The sequence below is a fragment of the Micromys minutus genome (genome assembly GCF_963924665.1).
Source record: "Micromys minutus genome assembly, chromosome: 3".
NCBI lineage: Eukaryota > Metazoa > Chordata > Mammalia > Rodentia > Muridae > Micromys > Micromys minutus.
In genome coordinates this window covers 67,827,384-67,851,544 of record NC_137972.1, presented here as the reverse complement: position 1 = coordinate 67,851,544, position 24,161 = coordinate 67,827,384, and the positions used below count along the sequence as shown (strand labels likewise).

General features: G+C 48.3%; 1 protein-coding gene across 1 annotated transcript in view; it reads left to right on the top strand.

Annotated features, from left to right (window-relative positions):
- LRRK1 (leucine rich repeat kinase 1) overlaps window positions 1–24,161 on the top strand; it is a gene marked incomplete at its 5' end in the record, with an annotated part of 122,201 nt that overhangs the window by 80,178 nt on the left and 17,862 nt on the right. The window contains 13 exons of the mRNA XM_080913828.1: window positions 3,978–4,107; window positions 4,616–4,728; window positions 5,080–5,294; window positions 7,563–7,727; window positions 8,263–8,435; window positions 9,408–9,528; window positions 9,784–9,943; window positions 10,898–11,174; window positions 14,405–14,576; window positions 16,821–16,984; window positions 17,462–17,601; window positions 19,574–19,823; window positions 22,284–22,450. Coding sequence (XP_080769954.1) covers window positions 3,978–4,107; window positions 4,616–4,728; window positions 5,080–5,294; window positions 7,563–7,727; window positions 8,263–8,435; window positions 9,408–9,528; window positions 9,784–9,943; window positions 10,898–11,174; window positions 14,405–14,576; window positions 16,821–16,984; window positions 17,462–17,601; window positions 19,574–19,823; window positions 22,284–22,450 — 2,247 coding nt within the window. The remainder of the gene's footprint in view (window positions 1–3,977; window positions 4,108–4,615; window positions 4,729–5,079; window positions 5,295–7,562; window positions 7,728–8,262; window positions 8,436–9,407; window positions 9,529–9,783; window positions 9,944–10,897; window positions 11,175–14,404; window positions 14,577–16,820; window positions 16,985–17,461; window positions 17,602–19,573; window positions 19,824–22,283; window positions 22,451–24,161) is intronic.

The following is a 24,161-nucleotide window of genomic DNA, read 5'->3' as shown; positions in this document are numbered from 1 at the left end:
CCTGTACTACAGAGCATAGCAGGTTTTTCCTCCTGGTTGTCCAGCACCCCCCACCCCTGCACCCACTACCCCTCCTCTCTGCCCTGTCATTTCTGCACCCTCCCCCAGGCTCTGCTACCTGCTATTCTAGTCTCTACCTCTGTAAGATCAACTTTTGATCAAATCTGAGACTCTAAAACCGACTACACCATCGGAATGTTCATCGGGACAAGAGTGTAAAACAAGGGTGAATATCGTTTTAAACAGATTGTATCTCTCTTCTCTGGCTTAAAGGGGTGAATGTGAACAGAACAGGTGGTGAGGGGTGAGACTGAGAAATGCCACAAAGGCCAAGATGAGTTTGCAAGAGGTGAACTCGATGGGCCGTATCCACATTGCGCTTTGTGGGCTGCCATGAGTGTGTGTGTGTGTGTGTGTGTGTGTGTGTGTGTGTGAGCGTGCACATGTGCGTGTGCGTACATACAGTGAGCTTCTAGATCAGTCACAATTATGTATGTAGGTTTAATCTGAACAAGTAATAGAAAAAAATTGAAGATCGATATGAGTAAATACGGTCTAGCCTACTGTATCTGTAGGAGTGAATAAGTGTTCACTAAAATGTCTCATCAGTACCAAACCTACACACTTTTCTCTACTCCCTAAGCAGTATAATAGCAATTCCCGCAACATCCACAGTGTCAGACAACACAAGTCATCTATAAACGATCTGAAAGCTAAGAAGATGTGCATGGCTTTTTGCATGGATTTTGGTGGCTGTTGTCAAAGGGGCATTCTGGAACCAGCCCCTCAGATTCCTGAGAGATGACTATGTACATATTTAATATATGGCATTGTCATTTTGTAAGAAAGACTGCTTTCAGGTTTTAACAAATAGCGCTGGTGTAACCAGCAGTGACGGAATGCAATGCTTGTGACCCTTCCTTATGTAAGTGACATTAATGTCCACATGGACAGCAGGCTTGCATTTTTTAAAAAAAACAATGTCTCTTTAGAAGACGTGTGTGGTCTGGGGCTGGAAAAAAAACCTTTATAATCAGGCTGGGAAATCTTTATCATTTTATATTATTTGTATACATGGTCTCACACTTTAGTCTAGGTTAGCCTAGAAATTCCCTCTGGAGGCTCAGTGGCCACTGTTCGACCTGATCCTCCCATGTGCTGAGGTTATAGGTGTGGGGCACTCTGCCCTCAAAAATCATTTTTAAAGCCCTAAATATTGGCTTTTCAAAAACTAGCAAGTTTTATTAGGAAAAGGACATTACAGACAAAGGCTTACTGCAAACATTCTGAGAATTATTTCCCATTGAAATCATTAGGGCACAGATTGGAATACAAGTCTCTAATATGCAAAGAATGCTGAGTTCATTCAAATATGTGAATATCTGTGAACATGACAACCCCATGAGAAAAAAAAAATGGCAACAAATAATGAAGTTTGGAAACATAGATCCAGACAGTCAGGAGACCGATACAGAGATACATGATCATGCTAATAGGAAAATGAATTTATGCATTTTTATAATACGGCCTTTTTGTTTTGTTTTTCTGGATGCAGGTATAGGACCCAAGGCCTCAGGCATGCTAGGCAGGTAGCCCACTAAGCCATCCTTCAGAAGCTGCTCCCTTTATAAATGAAGGCCCCTCAGCCTTGGGAAGTGGAGTGTAGATGTAGTGATCGCACTTGGAAACAACAAACACCATCTTCTCCCTGGTGCCAAGTAGGACAGTGGACAGGAACATGGGCTGGGAACAATTTTGGTCACTTGAGCCACTTGCTGGTGGCCAACTTTGTGTGCCCTGCTTTCCACTCGAACACGGGGGTCCTTTGGGGGACCAAGCTGCATATCGAGAAACCCATCAGAGTGAGCTGGCATCTAGTCGAGGAGGGCACAATGTGACCGGCTCCCTGGCTGAGGGAATCATGGCATTGGTAGATGACAAAGGCCTCTGGAGTTTTCAGTTGCGTCTGGAATGTTGAGGGCCACCCCTGAGTGAAAGGAAGGCAAAGATGGGCTTGCCAACAACCCTCGTTCTCAATAGCACCCATCCCTCAGGGTGGTTGACCCAGGGTAAAGAGTTATCTATAAAGGATGACTTGTTTGCAGACAGACAGTTAAATTCCAGGGTGGTTTTGCGTACATTCAGTCAGTCATATTTTTTCAGTTGCCTTGTCCAAAAATAATTTGGATGATCGTTTTTACGGTAAAATTCAGACGAGTGGGGTCATAAATAACTTATGAATAAATAACAGTTCATAAATACCTCGAGCTGTCTTCTCTCCAACCCGGTTTCCACAGTTTTCGACAGTTGGCTGGGGTGTGACAGGTGTTGCCTCCGTTCCCCTCATCCGTCACTTAAGAAGCCTTCATAAACACCAGGGCGAAGCTTCAGACTTGGCCAGCTCCATGGCCAGCTTCTCAGTGTTCCCTTGCTGGGTAAAAAAGCACACCTTCTCCCATTAGCTGCCCTCCCAAGGAAAATGTGAAGCCGATTCACTGCAAGAGGAAAGAAACACTTTTGAGCATCTTTCTTCAGGGCAAGGTCTAGGACAAAGTCTCCTTGACAAGCCTGTTGCAACTTTATTTCCACAGCAGCAGGGAATCCTGCTAACAGTGCCGCTGCAAGCTGGGCCGGGTTTCCTAGTAGTCTGGCATCATCTCTCGGAGAAAGTTCTCTGAGGCCAGGTTACTCCATGGCCATCAGTACTGATGCTCTGTGGGCGATGAGATGCTGGTGCTGAGGAAGGGAGGGAGCTGTATCTAGGTAACCCATCATAATTTCAGCCCTCCAAAACAATGCTGCCTTCTCTATCCCCTGCATAAAACAGTGTTGCCTTCTCTGTCTACTACATAAAACAATGTTGCCTTCTCAATCCACTACATAAAACAATGTTGCCTTCTCTATCTGCTACATAAAACAATGTTGCCTTCTCTATCTGCTACATAAAACAATGTTGCCTTCTCTATCCTCTACATCTTCTGTGGCTGGCAGAGCATCCTTGCAGGGGACTTTGAGACAGTGCACCCATCTTGGCTTCCCTGATTCACATTGAGATATCCTGTCCATTATTCTTGCTTGTTGGAGGAGGGGGTGAGGGGAGGATAAAGGTTGCTCAGAGATCCTGCAGCCTAAACCACTGAATCCCATCTATGTGCCTTTCCAAGCTCTGTATGACATTCTTTCTCTACACAAAGGCTCCGGTGCTGTGGAAACAGCAAGTGTGACGTGATCTTAATGGTAATCTCATAATTAGCCTCATGAATGAACTTGCTTGAATACTAAAGAGTTGGCTGCTCTCTCAAGGAGTAACATCTTAAGCAACGTTAAAAAACAAAAATCAAACAAACAAAAAAATCCTTGGCCCCTAATATTTTTCTTTGTTCATTAGCTTGTTGATTAGTATGGGGTACTGATGTATCTTTTAAAACAAAATGAGTACTTGGCCTTCTAGTAATTTCTTTCTCTAGAGGTAACTATGAGTTTGTGTGACACGGATGTATGTATTGTGTCTGTTCATGTGTGTTGTTTGTGCAGGTATGCATGTCACACTCATGTGCAGGGGTAATTCATGTGTGCATATCTGCAGACATTTTCTGTCACACCATTAAGCCATTTTAGGGACATGGTTCTGCAGCTGGCTCTTCTAATTCCTCAGAAACCATTGTGTTACATGCATACACACACGCGACCATCACCCTGCTTTGTAAGCATTGCATATCATTCTGGTGTTTAGCGAATCCCCTGTAGACATGTAGCAATGAAGTATGTGTCATTCTCAAGTCTGTGCAGCTTGTCACAGAGTAATGCCATCTTTGTCACATGTGCACACAGAATGTCTTGAGAATCAGGACAGACCAGAGAGATGAGCACTGTAGGCTTCCCAAGATGCTCTCCAGACATTCCAGGCATTTGTACAGTACCTCCACAGTACAGTCCCCTAGGGCCGTTGAGAAACGTCTCTTGACTTCTCTCGGCAGCCTCCATGCTAGAATTCCCGGCTTTCCTAAGTGAGTCTTTGGAGGTCCTTTGTCTGAATGACAACCATCTTGATGCAGTTCCTCCATCGGTCTGCCTGCTGAAGAACCTCTCGGAGCTCTACTTGGGCAAGTAAGTAAGGTCCATCTGAGAAGCAATAGCTGGGGTCCAGACTGGGTATGGAAGGTGGAGGGAGAAAGATGAATAGCCACAGTTTGCTGCTCAACCAGAGGACAGTAAGGGTTACACTCCTGACCCCTTTATGTACTGAACTTTATAATGTGCCAGGTCCTTCCTGTTAGGACCTTACGCAGCATGCAAAACTTGAGTGCCATAGAATGTGTTGCCTTAAGGTTGAAAATGGAGAGTCTCGTAAGAGGAAGTAGTGGTCATCTTAATAGTAGTAAAAAGAGAGTGGGTACGGGCTGGATGCAGACCCAGTCTGACCCACGAAAGACAGCACTAATATTTTCATTCCTGATGCTTCAGGGGCCATGGTGGGTTTAGTGTTTAAGTGGGATGTTGACATTAAAACCTAAGGCATGTGGCTTGGAGTGGAACTTGACAGTGGCTGCCACAGGCTGGGGAGGCTATGAGGGCTGCAGTACGTGTTTCTCTCACTCCGACTTGTTCACTTTAGTAACCCCAGCCTCCGAGAGCTCCCCCTGGAACTAGGCCAGCTGGGAAACCTCTGGCAACTGGACATTGAAGATCTGAACATTGGCAACGTGCCTGCAGAAGTCAGGAAAGAAGGTAGGACCTCCTCAGCCCAGTTCCTCTCACCACCTTAGAAAGGTAACTTAGGTTCCCTTGGTAGACTTTAAGAATGGGATTCGTGGGTGAATGAGCACACTGTTAGCCTCATGCTTTGGAAAGATGCTGAGAAATTGGCCCCAACACAGCAGCTACCAACAGTGATAAGGTTAAGAACGGCCAGGCAGCTTTCACACTTCATCCTGTCCCTCTCTAAGATCCAAACATCTTTCCTTAGAACGTATGGAAATGGTCCTTTGGGGGATAGAATTTTGGCCCCAGGAATGTGAGTGCATTCCCTTTATACATCACCTAGGGCGCCCACATTTTCCCTCCTCTGATTTCTCACAGGCCCAAAAGCAACCCTGTCTTTCCTGCGCGCTCAGCTGCGCAAAGCAGAGAAATGTAAGACAATGAAGATGATCCTCGTGGGCCCCCCACGCCAGGGCAAGTCCACACTCCTGGAGATCTTACAGACGGGGAAGGCCCCTCAGCTAGCACACAGTGAAGCCACCATCAGGACTACTAAGTGGGAGCTCCAGAGACCAGCAGGCTCCAAAGCCAAGGTAAAGAATGGTGGACATACAGTCCTTGTGTTCTCTGTTCTCCTGGAGATGCTGGGCCTTCTGAGTCCAAGGCCCAAGATGTTCTGTGCTGCTCTGGACCAGGTCTTGCCAAGAGCAACAAATCTATTCTTTCCATGATCTCGCTGTCTTTCTATCAGAATGGAGTCAAGGCTCTGGGACAGGGGCTCTTGACCCTGACTGTCTATTGGATTCCCCTGTGGTGCTTTTAATAAACATGTGCTCAGGCTTCAAAGCTTGCCTGGGTGACAGAGACTCATATGGGCTAGGCGGGGCTCCCTTGGGACTAAGAACAAAGTACCAAGGCAGGCAGTGAGAGATACCTCAGCATCTGAGCCCCCTTAAAAGGAAAGCAAGAAGGCTTCCCAGGAGTCCCTGTCCCCTTCCTGATGCCTGCTTCCGTTGAAGTTCTCCAAAAGTCCCATCAAATGCCCTGTTTAAAATGAATCTTTCACCAACATCTTCATCCCCCTTGTTTCCTCCCAGGACTGAGCAGATAGAGGTAAACATTTTTTGTTTTTTAACCTTTTGAAGCAGAGAAGAGCCCAGGATATCTCAGGCATGCCCCTCATGTTAGCTATTGCTACATTGCCATGATCAAAATATAAAATGCCACTCAGGAATGACTTAGAGGAGAGCACATGTATTTTGGCTCAGGGTCCCAGGAGGTTCAGTCCATGGTTGCTTGGCCCCATGTTTTGAGTAGAACATCATGACAACAGTTGAAGTATGTGATGAGGACAGATGTTCACATCCTGGGGAACAGGAAGCAGGAGGTGGCAGTGAGTGGCTAGCATAATATACCCCCAAGGACATGCCTTTAGCAACCTACTTCCTCTATGTTTGTCTTATCTCACTACATCCCTGAAGCTCCCTGAGATTTCACTAGCAGAGGACCAAGTGTTCAAGACAGAGACCTCCAGCAGACATTTCTAATTCAAACTGTAACAGCATCCCATCCAAAGAACTCCCAGAGAGCAGTTCTACCCTGAGTGCCGCCCTTATCTGTTGTATATGTGTTTCTGCCTGCCTGTGGCAACTCTGGGATCCGGGGTGGAGAGAGGCTTACAGGACAGAAAACTGAGATGCCATGTCCAGCTGGGGCATGGTTTTCTTCTCCAAACCCAGGATGATGGGAGGTACATTTGATTACAGAGTTTCTCCCATAAACCACCACCCCCCCCTTCAAATCAGGAAAATCTGGTTTGAGAAATGTGGCCTTTAGGCTGACATATGTGGAGAGGACAGGTCGGTTGGATGGTCTGCACCTAGCATGGCCAAAGCCATGAGTTCAATCCCCAGCACCCAGAACAAAAATAAGAGCAGGGTCCTGCCTGCTGTGTTCGGAACATCAAGATAATGAATCCCAGACCCACTCAGAGCAGACAGGGAATGACTAGCTGACTCATGTCTGAGAGTTCTCCAGAATAGCCAGACTCTTCTACAGTCCCCTTGGCTTTGCCATTCTGACAGTGACTCAGTCACTTTTGCTCCCAGCTGTGAATGTGCGCCCAGGCTGGAGGGGTGGAGGGGTGGCACGAAAACCCCCGCCTTCCCTTTAAAGTCCTTGCTGCTCTTGAGAGCAGCGAGGCTCATCCCGCCCTGTGCGGCTGACCTTTAGCTGGCCGGGAAAAGCTGTCTGTTTTCATCTTCATACAAAACCAGGTCAGCACGCTGTCTATGTCTCGGAGGCCAGAATGCTGCCTCATGAAAATGACTCCTGGCTATGGCTAGCTGTAGCCTTGGTTTCTCAGCCAGCTCAGCTCAGGCAGCAATAGAGAAACCGTTTACACAGCCTTCCTGGCAGCCCAGTTCCTGTTGTTGGATTCTCACGTCAGGGGGTTTCCTATCCTCCTTGGTGGGCTCTGACCTTTGACCTACACGAGTTCAGGGACGCCTCCTTTGTCTGGCCCTTGCACAGAGGGTGGGAGCCATGATGTCAGAGTGAGGGCTCTCCTGCAACCAGATGTGATCCAGCTGTGCAGGGTCTAAGATAACCAACACAACAGGCCGTGATCTCCTCAGATACCCCGCTCTGTTAGCTTCAAATGGAAGCCTCCAGATGTCTACCTTTGTGCCGCTAGCCTGGTTTCCCTGGCCAGGATTGTTCATTTCAAAGACAGACCAGAGTCTGTATTTTTTCCATGGCCGTGGCTTTTCCAGATCTGTTACAAGTTGCACATTTTATTGTGATTTCCTTGCCCCCTTGGTCACTCAAATGCCCCCTTCTGTGCCTTATTGCTCAAGTAGGTTGAGTCCGTGGAGTTCAACGTCTGGGACATCGGGGGTCCTGCTAGCATGGCCACGGTCAACCAGTGCTTCTTCACGGATAAGGCCTTGTATGTGGTGGTCTGGAACCTAGCACTGGGGGAAGAAGCCGTGGCCAACCTCCAGTTCTGGCTGCTCAACATCGAGGTGAGAAGTCACCTGCTCGCTAGCCCTCAGGCCCCAGCATTTCACAGTTCTGTGGTCTGAAACGTTGTGTGGATTATAGGAGGAAAAGGGGGACCACACGAGGAAAAGACACTATTCTTGTTGAAGAGCTCCCCCAAAGTGCACGATGTCTTCCGACTGTGGGGAGCCTAAGATAGCCTTGATTCTTGGTTGATATTAACATCAAGAGTCAGAGGCTTTCTGGGCCTGAAGACCCAATGTGCTTGTCATTTTCTTATTTGCCTTAAACCCCCTAACCCTGTGCATGCAAGGCAGGTAGACAGAAGGATCAGGTATCCATGGGCTAAACCCAGCATCATGGCATAGAAAAGATCAGTTCCTATTAGTTCATGCCCCCTCAGTTCACAAGAGACCCATGATGTTAGAATGCACAGGAGGGTGGCTGAGCATGGACCACTAACATCCGAGGTTGGCACACTTGGCACACAGAGCTAACTGTTTTCCACTCTTTATTCATGGAAATAATACAGAGATTAGCTATGGGGTTCTATTTCAGGCCAAGGCCCCAAATGCTGTTGTGCTGGTGGTTGGGACACACCTGGACCTAATCGAAGCTAAATTCCGGGTAGAGAGGATTGCAACGCTACGTGCCTACGTGCTGGCGCTCTGCCGCTCACCATCAGGGTCCAGAGCCACAGGCTTCCCGGACATCACTTTCAAACACTTGCAGTGAGTATCACCTACCTCTCTTTCTTGCCACTGCAAGAAGGGATCACTAAGATCCCATCCTGCCTGGGATCTGTCATGTGTATGAGTCAGGCTCCTCTGGACAGAGGATGGTACCCTGAGTCGGGGATGAGCCATTAGATGATTAGAGAGACAGGGCCTCCAGACTCCATAACTGTCCTTCCTCCCTTCCTAGGCCCTTTCCTCCTATGAGGGCCAGTGCCAAGAGTACACAGCACACATGAATATGAACACTGTTTATAGTAGTATCAGATCAAGAAACAACATCCCAGTCCTTGTGTTGGCTCTAACGAGATCTGGGAGCCACTGCTATGTCTGAAAGCAGCTGCAGAGGTGAAGTGGGGTGGGCTGGTGCTGAGAAGACTAGCCACCCTGGCTGTGTCACTCAGTAGCCACCACCTGGCAGGGCTGTGATGCTCAGACCATGAATGAATTGAGGCTCAGTAACGGAAGTGAGAATCCCCGAACAGACTAAATGTGTGTTGCTGCAACTACTCTTGGATTCCCTCACTCTGGGTGGGATGGCATAGGCCCTAGTACACAGATTAGGACAGCCTGTCAGCCTGACTCAGAATGCAGCATCAGGATTGGGGGAGGGGTAGGGACTCCTGGTATGCCCCCAAAAAGACTTAAAAGGGTCTTTAATAGCAGGAGTGCTGGCTGCTAGTCACAGCCTCAATATGTAATTCTTTCCAAGCTAGCACAGAGGTACTGGGCCTCCCTCTTCCTCTGTGAACTCAGCCTATTGGGAAGACAGACCAAAGTGACATATTGCAGGACATCCAGCACAGGGCTGTGCACAGGGAAAGGCCCCCGAAGCCTTCCTATTCTCTCTTTTAATGACTTCTCGAGGTCTGTAGCCATTTGGGACAAATTTCCAGGGAAACAGAGATGCTATGTGCCCCGAAGCAAAGAGGCGGTATGTTGATTAAACCCCAATGTATGCACATACAGTGAGATCTCCTGCAAGAATCTGGAAGGACAAGAGGGGCTGCGGCAACTGATCTTCCATGTCACGTGCAACATGAAAGACGTGGGCAGCACTATCGGCTGTCAAAAACTCGCCGGGAGGCTGGTGAGTGTCCCCACATCTGGTCAGGCTCCCGCTTGCCACTATTGGGGTCCACGCTTCCACCCCCTTTTGCTGTAAGGCACAAGGCTGTGTTTAAGGTCAGTAGTTCCAGGTGGGAGCAAAGCTATGCTCAGAAACGTGTTTGCAGTTCTAATGTTGTAAAGATGTGACCTCTGGTCCATAGCATGGGACAATGGCAGGGAATGTTGGTGCACCCCTGATACCTGAGAGGCCCATCTTTGCCCTGCCTGTACCTAGATCCCCAGAAGCTACATAAGCCTGCAGGAAGCTGTGCTGGCTGAGCAACAGCGCCGCAGTCTGGGCGATCAAGTCCAGTACCTGACAGACAGGCAGCTGGAGCAGCTGGTGGAGCAGACACCTGGCAATGACATCAAAGATTATGAGGACCTGCAGTCTGGTAGGCCAGGAGTGGGTACCCAGGTGGTATCTATATGGGGAACTGGGAGGCTGGCAGAAGGTGGGGTGAGACACCTGTGAGGCTCTGGTACATCACTGAGATTAAGTCAAAGCCAAAATCCTGGAATCACATCACACCCATAGTCGGGAGGAAAGAGAAACAAATGGACTCCTGCTGGTCAGTTTCTTCTTTATACTATTTAGAATTCTCTGTCTAGGGAATGGTGCCACCCACAGTGGGCTATTTCAATTAATAATCAGGGTAGTCTCCTACAGATATGCCCACAGGCCAAACTGATCTAGATCATTCCCAATTCAGATTCTTCTAGGTGATTCTGGGTTGTATCAAGTTAACAAGACCTAACCAGCACAAATACCTTATTTAATGATTTAATGGGTATTGCTGAACTATTAGCTCATTCAGTGGCCTTTATATAGTTCCTGCCTCAACACTGTTTATCAAATGCCATATTTTCTCCATAAACTATAGTCTTGCACTTGGAAACACCAGACAACCTTTTAACCCTGTTTTTGAGGGTCATTTTAGACAGCAAAATTACTCCAGATACACAAACGTCTTAAACATGGCGATAAATAGACCATAGAAGGGACACTCATGGGATAAGAGCTCAGTCAGGAACATGTACACAGGACAACTCACATTTTTCACACAGCTCAAGTGCCTACACAGAACTGTGATAGCATCTCAAGTGTTGCTTTAGGAAGATCATGAGTAAATTTCATCAAGTGCTGAAATTTCCAGATACCCAGTCTGAGAACAAAGATTACTTGTATTTGCTTGGCCATCAACTCAGGATATTGTCAAGAGTCACAGCATGTCATCAGGTTCCAGCTGTCCACCATCCGATGGCATGCCCATCGTGGTTTTTTCCTGAGTCCCCTTTGGTCTTTATGTGGTTCTGACACAACTTCCTCCCTCTCTCCTTCTCTGCAGCCATCAGCTTCCTCATAGAAACTGGAACCCTGCTGCACTTTCCAGACACGAGCCACGGTCTAAGGAACCTCTACTTCCTGGATCCCATCTGGCTTTCTGAATGCCTGCAGAGGATCTTTAATATCAAGGGCTCACGGTCAGTGGCGAAGAATGGAGTCATCCGAGCAGAGGACCTCAGGATGCTGCTGGTGGGGACAGGCTTCACACAGCAGACTGAGGAGCAATACTTCCAGTTCCTCGCCAAGTTTGAGATCGCCCTCCCTGTTGCCAATGACAGGTAAGCCCACAGCCCGGGCTATGCTAAAGGAAGGAATAGGGTCTGAGGATACTGGTGGCCTCACTAAGAGTCCCAGGGCTACCACCAGCAAGATAACTAGCTCCTGGGGATGTTTAGTTGCCCAGTGTAGGACATCAGGAGGGGAGATACAGGGACCCCACATTGATGACCTCATATCTGGTGCCATGGGCTACTCTTGGGGCAGCTGAAAGACATCTACTTATTAAAAGCGGTTAGGAGAATATACAAAAGGAGTTTCCCTTGGCGCAGAGCTTGTCTTGGTTATGTGATGAATGAAAGGACTCTTTGACATGGATACACATGTCAGTTATTCAGCCTCAGAATGTGATTTCAGATCATTAATGGCACTGAGGGTGGCTGACTTGACAGACTCAGGCTTGGGTCTCCACGTGCCACCTCCTGGAAGGCTGTCGCAGCACTCAAAAGCATGACCAAGACCCCTGCTTTCTCTCCTCTGCTACCTCATCTCACTGGGCAGGTCATCCACAATGCCCAGAAATGTCCCTAACGTGTACTTCTCACTACACCCCTCTACTATGTGACTTTGCCTTCTGCTTATCCTGAGGACAGTCATAGTCCCCTCTGTATCCAGGTTTCACTTGCTACCAGGTTCATTTACCATTGACCAGCTACAGTGTAAAAAGATGGAGTAGGAATCGCTATAAACAACTCCTTCATCGCAAATGCTATGCCAACCCCAGTAGCATAGTGAAATTTCTCACCATCCCACTCTGACCCACATGGGACATGACTCACCCTTTGTCCAGTGTATCCATGCTGTATAAGTGACCCCCTTGCTAAGAAGCCACCTTGGTTATAAACTTGGCTGTTCTGATATGGCTTTGCTTCCATTTAATCCCTAAAGTACAAGGTTACTGATGTTGCAAAATTATGGCAACATGTTGTTATAATTGTTCTATTTTTTTTATAGAGTGTCTTTTGTTATTCAGGTAATGTAGTAGTTTGAATAGGTTTGGACCCATCCCCACAGGGAGGGAGTGACACTATTAGGAGGTGTGCCCTTGTTAAAATAGGTGTAGCATTGTTGGAGGTAATGTGTCATGTGGGCGTGGGCTTTGAGGTCCTATGCATAAACTCCTCCAGGGTGGAAGGGCAGTGCTCTCCTGACTGCCTTCAGATGAAAATGTAGAACTCTCAGCTCTTCCAGGCCCAGGACTATCTTCCTGCTGCCATGCTTCCTGGCATGATGATAATGGACTGAGCCTCAGAACCTGGAGCTCAGCCCCAATTAAATGTTGTCCTTTATAAGACTTGCTTTGGTCATGGTATCACTTCACAGCAGTGGAAATCCTAAGACTGACAATGCTTTCTTTCTTAAAGCCCATTTTGTTTGATTTTAAAATAACCACACATCAACTTCTGAAGGCCTTTTAGCTTTTAATTCCAACTATGCCTCCCTAACCTGAATTCTTTTATTATCAATTTATCTGGGTATTTCTATTATAACAAATATCTTATCGACAGTGAATTATCTAGCCCAATGATCCCTGGCTTAAATAGGAATAGCTAGCTCATTTACATTTAGTGTGACTAGTTTTATAGTTGAGTTCAAGTTCAGTAGCTTAGTCCAGTAGCTTATCATTTGTTTTATATTTATAGCATTTAGTTTGTTCCTTTGTTCTACCTTCTTCTGTAATCACGTTTTCCGTCATTCTGTTCATCCTATCTGCTCTAGATGCGGCCTTCCATGACTCCGATAGGTGTTAGAATGCCCGTCTTTACTCGTGTCTTCTCACATGCCTTTTCCCAACATCACCCATATTACTCCATGTCTGCACTCATCTTCCTGAGCATCACAACTGTCAACACCCCAAACCCTGAAGTGGGACCCCTAAGAGGGCTGAGAAGGGCACATGGGGACGAGAGCTCCATGGATACCCAGTCTCCAGAAGATGTCCTGGCTGGTGTCATTTGTTTCCTGGGTTTGGTACCAATATGGCCATGAGACAGCAGCTAGTGTCCAAAATCCATAGTCCTTTGTTATTTATCTGCCATAGAACACACCACTGCTCTGTACCCTACAATAGTACCATGAGAGACTTCTGGACTGGTCCCTGGGAAGCCATTCTAGATTCTGTTGGTGTAAACTGGGCATCCACAGAGACAGTCCTTTATACGTGGCTGTATGGGTGTGGGAGGGGTCTCAAGACCTTCTTGCTCTCTTATGAGACCATGAGCAGAGTCTTAAAGAGAGAAACCTCAAAAAGGAATCAAGGTCTGTGATTGCTAGGAGACACAATCCCATGGCAGACTTTTGGGTCCTATAGCTTGTAGAATATTTCTCCCCTTTCTTCAGCGTTCCCTGGGCCTCAGGTACAGGAGGTGGTGCTGTAGATGGATCACTTGCAGCCTGGCAACCTACAATCGGTTGTCTCGGCATTTTGACCAATCATGATAATAGTCTCTGTCAGCTGCAAAAGACGTGTCTTGGATGTCGGGTGTGAGCCACACTGATCTGTGAGTATAAGGACGAGTTTTAGAACGCAGTGAGGAAATTTTCTGGTCTCCACGGGCCCTTTACATACAGGGGTGCATGCAAGCAAAACAGCTCTATGCATAATAATAATATTTTTAAGAGGAAAGAATCGGCCTCTGCATTTCCAGGATACCCTGTGCCTACCCCCTCAGCTCACAGATTACAGCACATGGTGGATGTCACTTTCTGGACCCATTGGTAGGGAGGGACTTCCCAGCTGCCAGTTCTTTTAAATGACAATGGACAAGCACTCCTAGGTGGTGCAATGTTTTAACCTCCTGTGCTTGCATTCTCCTAAGACACTTGTTTTGTGCTTCTCCATGCCCTGAGCTGGAAGGCAGTTGTGCTGTTTTAATTAGCCAAGAAAAGCAAACAGCTCCGAAGACCAGAAACAGTTACCCTGACCCCAATATCGTCGTCGCCCCCAGATCTGTGCAGCTGTATTTGTTTTGCCTCCACCCACCAAAGTCTGCGTTAAGTGATTTCACAACCCAGTTTTCTGAGAAGCAACTCCAATTTGCTGCGTCTGGCATTTTTAAGCCTTTACGTCCTCCCTCCACATCGGTCTAGTGTCTCGAACTCTATAGGGAGGGCCTCTGGCAAGCTGAGCCTTGTCAGCAGATGCCTTCCCACAGTCCAGCATCTGCAGGGTCCAGGGCCCTGTAGCAGATCTCGGACCACCATAATCAACCTCTCCCCTTATGTGTTTCAGCTACCTCCTACCACACCTCCTTCCATCCAAACCTGGGCTGGACACCCACAGCATGAGGCACCCAATGGCTAACAGCATCCAGCGGGTGTTTAAGATGAGCTTCGTGCCTGTTGGCTTCTGGCAAAGGTTCATAGCACGGATGCTGATCAGCTTGGCCGAGATGGACCTGCAGGTAGCATGGTTTCTGAAAGGGGCGGAGGAGCTTTAAGCACAGTGTTGGGGGAAGAATACATCCTCTGTGCTAGTGAGACCTAACTGTTTGCTTTCCTGCAGAGATGTAACTGATGCAGAGTCAAGAAGCAAACTTAGCATGAATCCATCTTGCTTAGACTACTCCCTCCTCGAGCTATGGTTCCAAATGTTAGCCATTACCAAGACACTGTGGAACTTGTTCTAGCAGAAGCAGGGTCCCCCACGAAGCCACCATGGTTTTGGTGCAGCAGCTATAATGTTTTTAATTTTAAATCATGTCCCAGAACCCTGACTTCATGGTCTTGCTATCGTGGGTACAGGCTTTGACTCACCTGGGAGGAATCCATAACTCACCCAGCCCTTCCCAAATCACCCAGATTTAAAAGCTTGGTTGTAAGCACCCATACGTGAGTGTCGTGGCAAGGACAACTTACAGGAGTTGGTTCTCTCCTTTCATCTTGTGGGCCCCAGGGATCGAACTCAGCTCAGGCTTAGCAGTGAGCATCTGTATTAAGCCATCTCTCTGGAGAACCTAAGGACTGGAGTTAGATACTCATCCCAGGTCCAGCCTGCATTGCGTGGACTTTGTAAAGCTCCCTGGTGGTACCACTGTTGGAAAAAAGAAATCCCCTTGCTTTGGTCACAGGGAGGAGCCAACCCAAGGCTTGTGTTCTGTGGGTCCAGCCAGAGTTACGGAAAGGTTGCCAAGCTGCTGGTCAATGGTAATTTCATACATGACAGTCACACAGGAGTAGTATTTGCCTGGAGCTGTAGTTCTCAAGGTGGAGTTCACAGACCAGCAAAATTTCCTCACCTGGGATCCTGTGTTGAGAGATACTCACTGTCAAGCCCCAACTGCAGATTTACCACCTCAGAAACTTCAGGATGAGTCCTGCTATGCTGTTGACAGGACATCTGGGGGCTTGTGCCACACTGTACAGTTTGTGAGTCCCTAGTGTGCACCCCTACTGCTGAAATGTCAAATCTTTTTGACATTGATTTCTGCTCAAGTTTGCTCTTGCCACCTTCTAATTAGAGCTCCCTTACTGAATTATAACTTCTTGGCTCGATAAAGATGGCCTTTGATCATCCCCATTTTATGGGAAGAAAAATAAATATCAGGGGCTGAAAATCGATCAGAACTGTTGCAGCCTGTGATGTGGATGGCGGGGTTGGGGGGCAGACGGTGGTCGTTGTCTCCTTATGATGTCAAAATGGTTCACTGTCTAACAGTATATACTGGCGCTGTCTCTCCCAGGGTTCCTTCTTTCCTCTGCCCTCCTTCTGAACTGTGTCCTGCTGTGTTCTAAGTGGGAGGTCACTATGCCCTCCTTGCACTGTGGGAGGCTGAGCTCTCAGGGTGGAGGTAGTGGGGGTAGGCTGGGTGGGAGTCTGGCTGAGAAATCAGTGCAAAAAAAAACCCTGTTAAAATGCAGATGGAAGGGAGAGAAGCCCAGTTCAGCCACAGATCCATCAAAGACATGCAGATTTGCACAGCAATAGCGGTTCTGTTTGTTGATCTGTCACACCAACAAAGAGCCCAGCGAGACACAGGCTCTGGCGGGTAATGGGTGTGATAACAGTCTCTTCCCTTTCAAACCTCCCAGTGCATCCGGACCCTTAAAACCGCCAGACCCTAGACCTGGTATCCCACTGCTGAGGGAACCAGAGAAAGCTTCATGTGTTTTTCATGTTTGTGGCACTGTATTTTCAAGGGGCCAGAAGGGCCAAACTAGTAGAAAGTCACTATCATAGCCTTAGAGAAATTAATTTTAAGTGATTTTTAATAGCATGGGAATCCATGATGGTTTCAAAGTACACCTTGTTTTATTACATATATGTGTATAATAAGAAAATTCCCAGACTCATACCTACCCATGCCTTCCTGATGGGAATTAAATTGTTGATTGCTAATTTTTCTCTCCTGTCCGCATTATCTAATGTAAAAACGTTCACTTGTGAAGTCAGGAAGGAAAGTCTTCAGAGAAGAACAGCCTATTTGTAATCACTAGGAAAATTTGTTCCCAGGGTACCCTGGAGACCCTTCCACATCATGTGGCCTTTGACTTGGCAGCCAGGGAAGAGCAGCAGGCGTGGGAGGCACGGGTGGGAAAGATGGAGCGATTTATCAAGATGGGGCCCGTCCGGACTGCTCAGAGCTCCGCACAAGGCCAGCGAGGAGCCCAGAATTCTTAAACAGGGTCCTTTCTCTCTGGTCTTTCAGCTTTTTGAAAACAAGAAGAATACAAAAAGCAGGAACCGGAAAGTCGCCGTTTACAGTTTTACAGGGAACCAGAGAAACCGCTGCAGCACATTCAGAGTCCGAAGAAATCAGACCATCTACTGGCAGGAAGGGCTGCTGGTCACTTTCGATGGGGGCTACCTCAGGTGGGAACACTGGGGAGCCCCTGCTGGGTCAGCATGGTGGTCCTGTGAGAGCCCTGACTTGGTGCCCTTCCCACTTGGAGTTCAGAGTTCTGCTCCTGAGGAAGGTTTATCGTGGTAGCTTGGCTAGAAATAGAGACCCTTCCTGTGAAGGTCCTGCTGGCCCCATCTTCTTACCCTCCCCCAGCTCCTTCTTCAGGGTAGACTGAGGGAAGCCATCGTTCAGGATTTAAGTTCACTCCAGTTGGGAGAGTAGGGACAAGTCAGTCCATAAAAATGAGTGTACAAACAGGAGAGCCGCCCCAATGAGTGTACAAACAGGAGAGCCTCCCCAGTGAGTGTACAAACAGGAGAGCCGCCCCAACATTCTACATGGCACGCCAACCCTGAGGGTCTCTGGGGAGTAAGTCCATCCTTGGAAGCAGGGAGATCGCCCCCCAGATTTGTGACTGTGAGCTCCTTTGCATTTCCCGGTTACAGTGTGGAATCCTCAGACGTAAACTGGAAAAAGAAAAAAAGTGGAGGAATTAAAATCATCTGCCAGTCAGAAATGAGGGACTTCTCAGCGATGGCTTTTATCACAGATCATGTCAACTCCCTGATCGACCAGTGGTTCCCTGGTAAGAGAATATTCTGGAACCAAGCCTTTGAGCATGCTTACATATACATATATATGTATGTATGTAGGTATGTGTGTATGTATATATGTATATATGTGTTTATGTCAGATATGTACATATATGTACATACATGTGTGTATGTGTGTATGTATATATGTATGTATGCATGTGCACATACATATATGTATGTATATATGCATATGTGTATATATTTATATGTATATGTGTCTGTATTTACATATGCACATGAATACATACATACATGCATGCACACGTATACATATGTATGTCATATGTGTATATGCATATTTATGACTGCCTCTTTGAGAAAGCAAAATTGCCACCAGGATTTGGCTCTTGGGGAGAGTCCTGCTCCAGGCTAAAGTGGGAGGTCCTGTGAGAAAAGTGTGACACAGGGAATGTGTCACAGAACAGAACTAGTTAGGTCTCCTGAATGCCTATAATATATGGGGGAGGGCTGTCTCTGGGTCCCATATGTGGCCCAATGACATTGTTAGTGTGAGTCATACATGTTTTATGTTAGTTGAAATCAAAGGGCTTGACCTCGTGGGAACCCAAATGTGGAGGACAGTCCCTGGTGTAGGGTCAGTGAGGGAGGAGGGCAGAGCTGCCATTACTTCCTCCCTCCCCGTTCATCCCCACCTATCCTGGAGGAGAGCAAGACACCCACACAGCCCTTCTCAGACTCTTTGGATTCATTTCCTTACAATTTGCCCAATGAAAATACTTTTTGAAGCGAACCCCCTGGGGGCCTCTGTTTGTTTTGCTACTGGAGTGAACAGAGAGCGGACAGCATCGGGTGGGGGAAGCTGTGGAGCAGCTGTGGGGAGGAGCCTGTCCTGTGGGGAGGAGCCTGTCCTGTGAGCACTCTCCTTGCAGCCTCTGGAAACCAGAGCAGAGGGTGGATTCTGGGTGGCTTGTCTGTCACACGGGCCTCTATGAAGTGATCTACTCACCTGCCTCAGAGCCATACATCCCAGGACAATGGGAAGGTGTTTAAGGGCGCCACTGGATACGCATTGCAGACAGAGTCTGGTTCCCTTGCGTATTGCTTCAAAGAGTGACCAACATGTAAAGTGACTCAGAGAAAACAACCAGTGTGTGACTCAGGGTGACTAGAGGGCTCTTGGTCAGTATCCACTCTCCAGCCATTTTGTAGTTAACAGCTCATGCCCTGCCTCAGTAGGTGCTAGGAATCTGGCCGGCCGAGTACCCAGCAATCTGACAGAGAAGAAACCCAGCCGGGCATTTGAGACAAGATGCCCTAGAGTCAGCAGCCCAGAGTCTCCCCCTGTGGATGTCAGATGCACCCAGGACATCTAGAAACCCACACTGTCCTGTACGAAGCAGGTCACTGAGCTGCCCCAGGGGTAATTTCAAGGGTGTTTCTTAGTACCTCCCAATAAGAGGGACACAGAAAAGATGTATATCCTAATAGGGAAACCCACATCAAGTGTCCGGCTTTCCCACGATCTTTTGTATTCTTTATCCCCTGCATTTAACTTCCCCGGAGCACGCCGGCAAGCCTTCCATTTTAGGATGATGGACTATAGCTCAGATTCAGCCCCAGCCATTCAGGTAAAGTCTCCTCCACCAGCCTTCCATCCCAAGGACTACAGGCAGCTTTTACTCAGAGTCTAGACCTCTGTCCTTTGACATCATCAATTTTCCAGTCTAAAGTGTCACCAGAAGGCAAGGACAGTTGATATATGCTGTTGCCCCAGCATTTGGGAAGCTGAGACCAGAGAATCTTGAGTTTGAGACCAGCCTCGGCTATATAGACAAACCCTGCCTTAAAATCAACAGCAAAGCAATAAGGCACCCCAGAGCAGTACTGGAATTTTGGCTCTCTTGGGCACAGGTAGGAGCAGACGGAACCTCTGATACAAAAGCCAGTCAGGTCAGAGTTAGCCGGTTCACAGGAGCCATCTCTTCCTCTGTTCCCATTTAGCCCTGACGGCCACAGAAAGTGACGGGACCCCACTTATGGAGCAGTATGTGCCCTGCCCTGTCTGTGAAGCATCCTGGGCCCAGCATGCAGACCCCAACGAGAGGTCAGAGAGCGTTCAGTACTTCGATATGGAAGACTGTGTGCTCACAGCCATCGAACGGGACTTCATCTCCTGCCCCAGACACCCAGACCTCCCAGTGCCGCTTCAGGAGCTTGTACCAGAGTTGTTCATGACTGACTTCCCAGCCAGGTATGCTCCACAGTCCCTCCCAGGACAGGGAGGCAGGCTGCACACCTCACTCCGTGGACACCGCTCTAGTGTGAAGCCGAGCACACGGGCTCTGTCACATGGTCTGCAAGCCACCATCTCCACGTGATTCCCTTCCCAGGCTGTTCACTCCACCCGCCCTGTTGCTTCTGTCTCTCGTGGATATGACAGCCAGCCCTGGCGTTGTTCCTACTCCACCACCCGGCACAAACATGACTCCAAAGCCCGGTAGCTTTTCAAGCAGGTTTAAACATTAAATTCTCGATCTACAAACCCTCTATACAATAAGCTTAGATCCAATGAACAAGGATCCAAACTGCCCTTCTGTAAGAGATAAAATGACATGCAGAAACCCTTAAAAATATTCATATCTACCTGTCGCCAATTACGACTGCCAGGATCTAGATCCTCCTCCAGGTCCACCTTCATTCTCCCGGAATCTTCTTTTCACCTCCTGACTCCTCTTCCGCCCCTTGACCTTTCCCCTCCTGTCTCTCCTGTCCAATCATGTATCGCCTTAACATGAATCTCCACCAACCATTGCTTCCTGCCGGGTCTCAGGTGACTTAGATCCCCACCCCAATGAGGGAAATTAGACCAATGGCTTCCCACTGGAGTCCTCGGCAGACCCTGCTGCACTTGGCTCACAAAGCCACGGGGACACCTCTTTCTGCTCCTCTGCAGGTCTGCACTCCTTTTGCTGGGCTGGGCCCCCTTAGATTCCCACTCTGTTGTCCATGGGAGGACAGAAGGACACTGAGGGACAGCTGTGCACTGGCCTCCCTGCAGCCTTGTCTTTGTTTTGGAACAAAGGCTGATGCCTGGCTGCAGGCGCAGTCTGACTTAGTTCTTCCAGCTCATGCTATCCCTACTCTCCCAAGATGGTGACTGGGGACAGAGATAGTGCAAAAACCAGAGAGACCTTGACTGGTCCCGTCCAAAAGGAAATGGCCACAAAATGTAGACGGGGCTCAGGCTGGGGCCCAGCCAGCCTCCGTAAAACAGACCGTCTTCTTTAGAGTACAGGAACCCACTCCCGTGATGCAAACTCCTTGAGGACAGTCCTCCAATCTGTTTGGACTTCGGCTGTTTCCATTCACTTTTGGAGTGATGGGGAACTGTCCCTGTTAGTGGCACACTTTATCTGGTTGCCTTATTATTATTTTTTTTATTTTAAAGAGATCTGTTTCTCTCTCTCTCTTTTTCCTTCCCTGTCCCAGATGGCCGTAGGGCACAGGGTGCTGCCTCACATCCCACTTCCAGGGACTTACTGAATTTAAAATGGTGCCCCAGTGACCGTGTGAAGCCTTATGCACAGTAGACAAGGATAATTGACTGACAAGGGACAAGTCTCATTCAACTACAGTCAACATCTGCTGCAGCCTTGGGGTGGAGATAGACAGCAAAGGCCACACTGCTGCAGAGAGTCTTTTCTTCACTCCTGGGTTCTTTGTGGGCATAAAACTGCATGTGAGCGTGAGTCACACGCTTTAGAAGGTGCTAGGTTGGGCACCCTTAAGGGTTTAGACATTTCATTTATCTGCCAGACACTGTGGGATTTATGCCTCAGCACAGAGACACCAACTGGTGGGCTGCAGGCTTCCCTCTGTGGCTTCAAGAAGCCATACTGGCTGGCCCTTACTGCTTTGGATCTAGTCTTGGGCACAGCAGGATTAGGAGATGAAGTTTGAAGCTGCCTGTTAGAAAGTAGAAAACCCCAATAGCCTGAGTGGAAATCTGTCCCGAGACGGTGCTCAGGCTGGCCCTGACAGGGGAATTTGACAGGCTGAGATCTGCCCCGTGGCTCCTGCAGAACTCTGCATTTTTAAAAGCTTGCATAAGCCCTAGAAAAACCCATAGCACTCCCTGGTTCCCACAGCCCATCTTAGATAGCACACCCGCACTTCCCGAGCAAGGGCTTTACCACCATACTTGGAAAGCATCCCCTGGCTGTTCACAACCACGTGCCTGAGGCCGTGGAGGAGGCAGGTGACATGGATGACCAGTGTTACATCTCAAAATCACAGAGACCAATACATCTACAGGGTTAGGAAGGATTGCTGGGACCGTTGGCCTGGGTGGCGGCTGGCACAAGTCCTGATGGGGACCTGAGGAGACCTCCACGCTGCAGGCTGCCTTTCTCCTGCCCATGAAGCCCTTTTCCCCTTTGCTTCCTGTTTTGTTTTCCATGCCACTGCTTCTAAAGAGGGGGGTCTCAGGAAATGAGAGGCCACGCATGGGATCCATGCAGACCCAGAGTCGATGAGGGAGTGAAGACGGATGCCCTCAAACCCTAAGCCCTGCCTGTAATAGATCCAGAGTTAGCCTAGATCAAGTCCAACTTGAACAACTGTTATTCTCCCAAAGGGAAAACTAGCAACCGAGTCTCGGACACACCCTCCCTGAGGTTGGAGGCTAACCCGTTCACTGTGTGTGCTGCAGGCTCTTCCTGGAGAACAGCAAGCTGGAACACACAGAGGGTGAGGACAGCATCCTGGGTCAAGGTGGCAGCGGCACAGTCATCTACCAGGCCCGGTACCAGGGCCAGCCCGTGGCGGTGAAGAGATTCCACATCAAGAAATTCAAGAATTCCGCTAACGCCCCAGCAGGTAACGGTCATGAACCCTCCTGTGTCTGAACTCTAGGCTCCCTTAGGGAGGTCAGAGATCACATGTGCACATGGGGCAGGAGGTGAGGGGGATTTGGGGGCCTGGTCTAGCCTCTGCAACTCTGTTTTGTGCCTGGCAGGCTGGAGAGCACAAGCTAGAGATCCAAGCCAAGAGAGACCTCAATATGGCTACCCATCTAGACGGAAGTGTGTGTTAGCAGAGACCGCTCCTACTCTCTGTCTGCCTCGTGCCTGGCACACATGGACAGGCAGTCTGATGTGGAGCCACCTGTAACCTTGTGGTTTCCAACCTGTCTGTTTTGTCCCCAGAAACAACAGCTCTGAGACGTCTGGTATATGAGTAAATGCTCAGGGCAATGGCGGTGGCTCTGTTCCTTGACTAGCTCAGATCTCAATAATTGAGCTTATTCTAGTCTGTGTTCTTCCAGAGGTTAGTTACCTCTCCTTCAGCATTCTGGGGTGAATTTCCCATATCTGACTATTTCCCAGAATCAATCGATCAATCAATCAATCAATCAATCAATCTCTCTCTCTCTCTCTCTCTCTCTCTCTCTCTCTCTCTCTCTCTGTGTGTGTGTGTGTGTGTGTGTGTGTGTGTGTGTGTGTGTGTGTGCCAGAACTCTTACCTCCTATTTCCTGCCTTAGCTCTAGGCTTTAGGCTGTTTTATTGACAGGTGATGCTTTCATCCAGGACAGGAGATTCTCTCTACAGTCTGATGTCAGGCAGACTCCTCATCCCCATGTCCTGTGCAAGCAGAAAGCTGTATAATGAAAGTCAAGAGAATGGGGCAAACTCCAAATATTTGGGATGTTCCCTCCTCATTACCCCACCCACCCACACCCCCCACAAAGAAAGCCAAGAGGCAGGACACTCACTCAGAACCACATGTCAAATGCAGTCCAAGACTGCTTTCCGGTGGGAGGGATCAACAGTATTCCTGTTAGTCCATTTCTGCTGCTGCCACAGAAGACCTCATGCTGGGGAAACTGCTAAACACAGGAAGTTGTTTGGCTCAAGGCTGGGGTGTGTGAGAGAGCCCAGAGCTTAGTGCTGGGAGATCTTTATACTATATCATCCCAGAAGGCAAAAAGTGAGAGTGAGGGTTCATAGGTCCAGAAGGGAGCTATGTTTCCGAACAAGCTGGCCCCTGTCATAACTAACAGTCGATGTGGCTACATTAAGTTTTCCACTGGGGGTGGAAGGAGACACCATGTGACATTCAGCCCAGGCCTCCTCGCTCCAGCCCCTTGTTCAGGTTAGGTCACACTGGAATCACAAAGCCAATGTGTGTTCTTCAGTAGAAACATTCGAATCAGAGAAACCAGAAAGAACGAAACCAGTCTGCAATTCTTCGAAGAGAATATTGGTTTCGGCATTGATCTAACAGACTTGGTTGACAAACCTCAGGCTGACAAAAGTCCCCCAGAAATCCTGGACTTACCACAGACTATTAGAATTCAATGGTGCTTCATACCCAGCAGTGCCCATTAGAAAACACCTTCCACAGAGGTAATAAAAAGCACTTGGAATTGTGATTAACTTGGGTACCTTCAGTCCTAACTGGATAATTTGACTAATGGAGTATCCACTGCACACTCACTGAGCCAAAGCCAAGGGCTGACAAGAGAATGGAACAACCCCACAAACGTCTTTAGTACGTCTACAGAGGTTGCAGCAGGCTTCTTCCTGG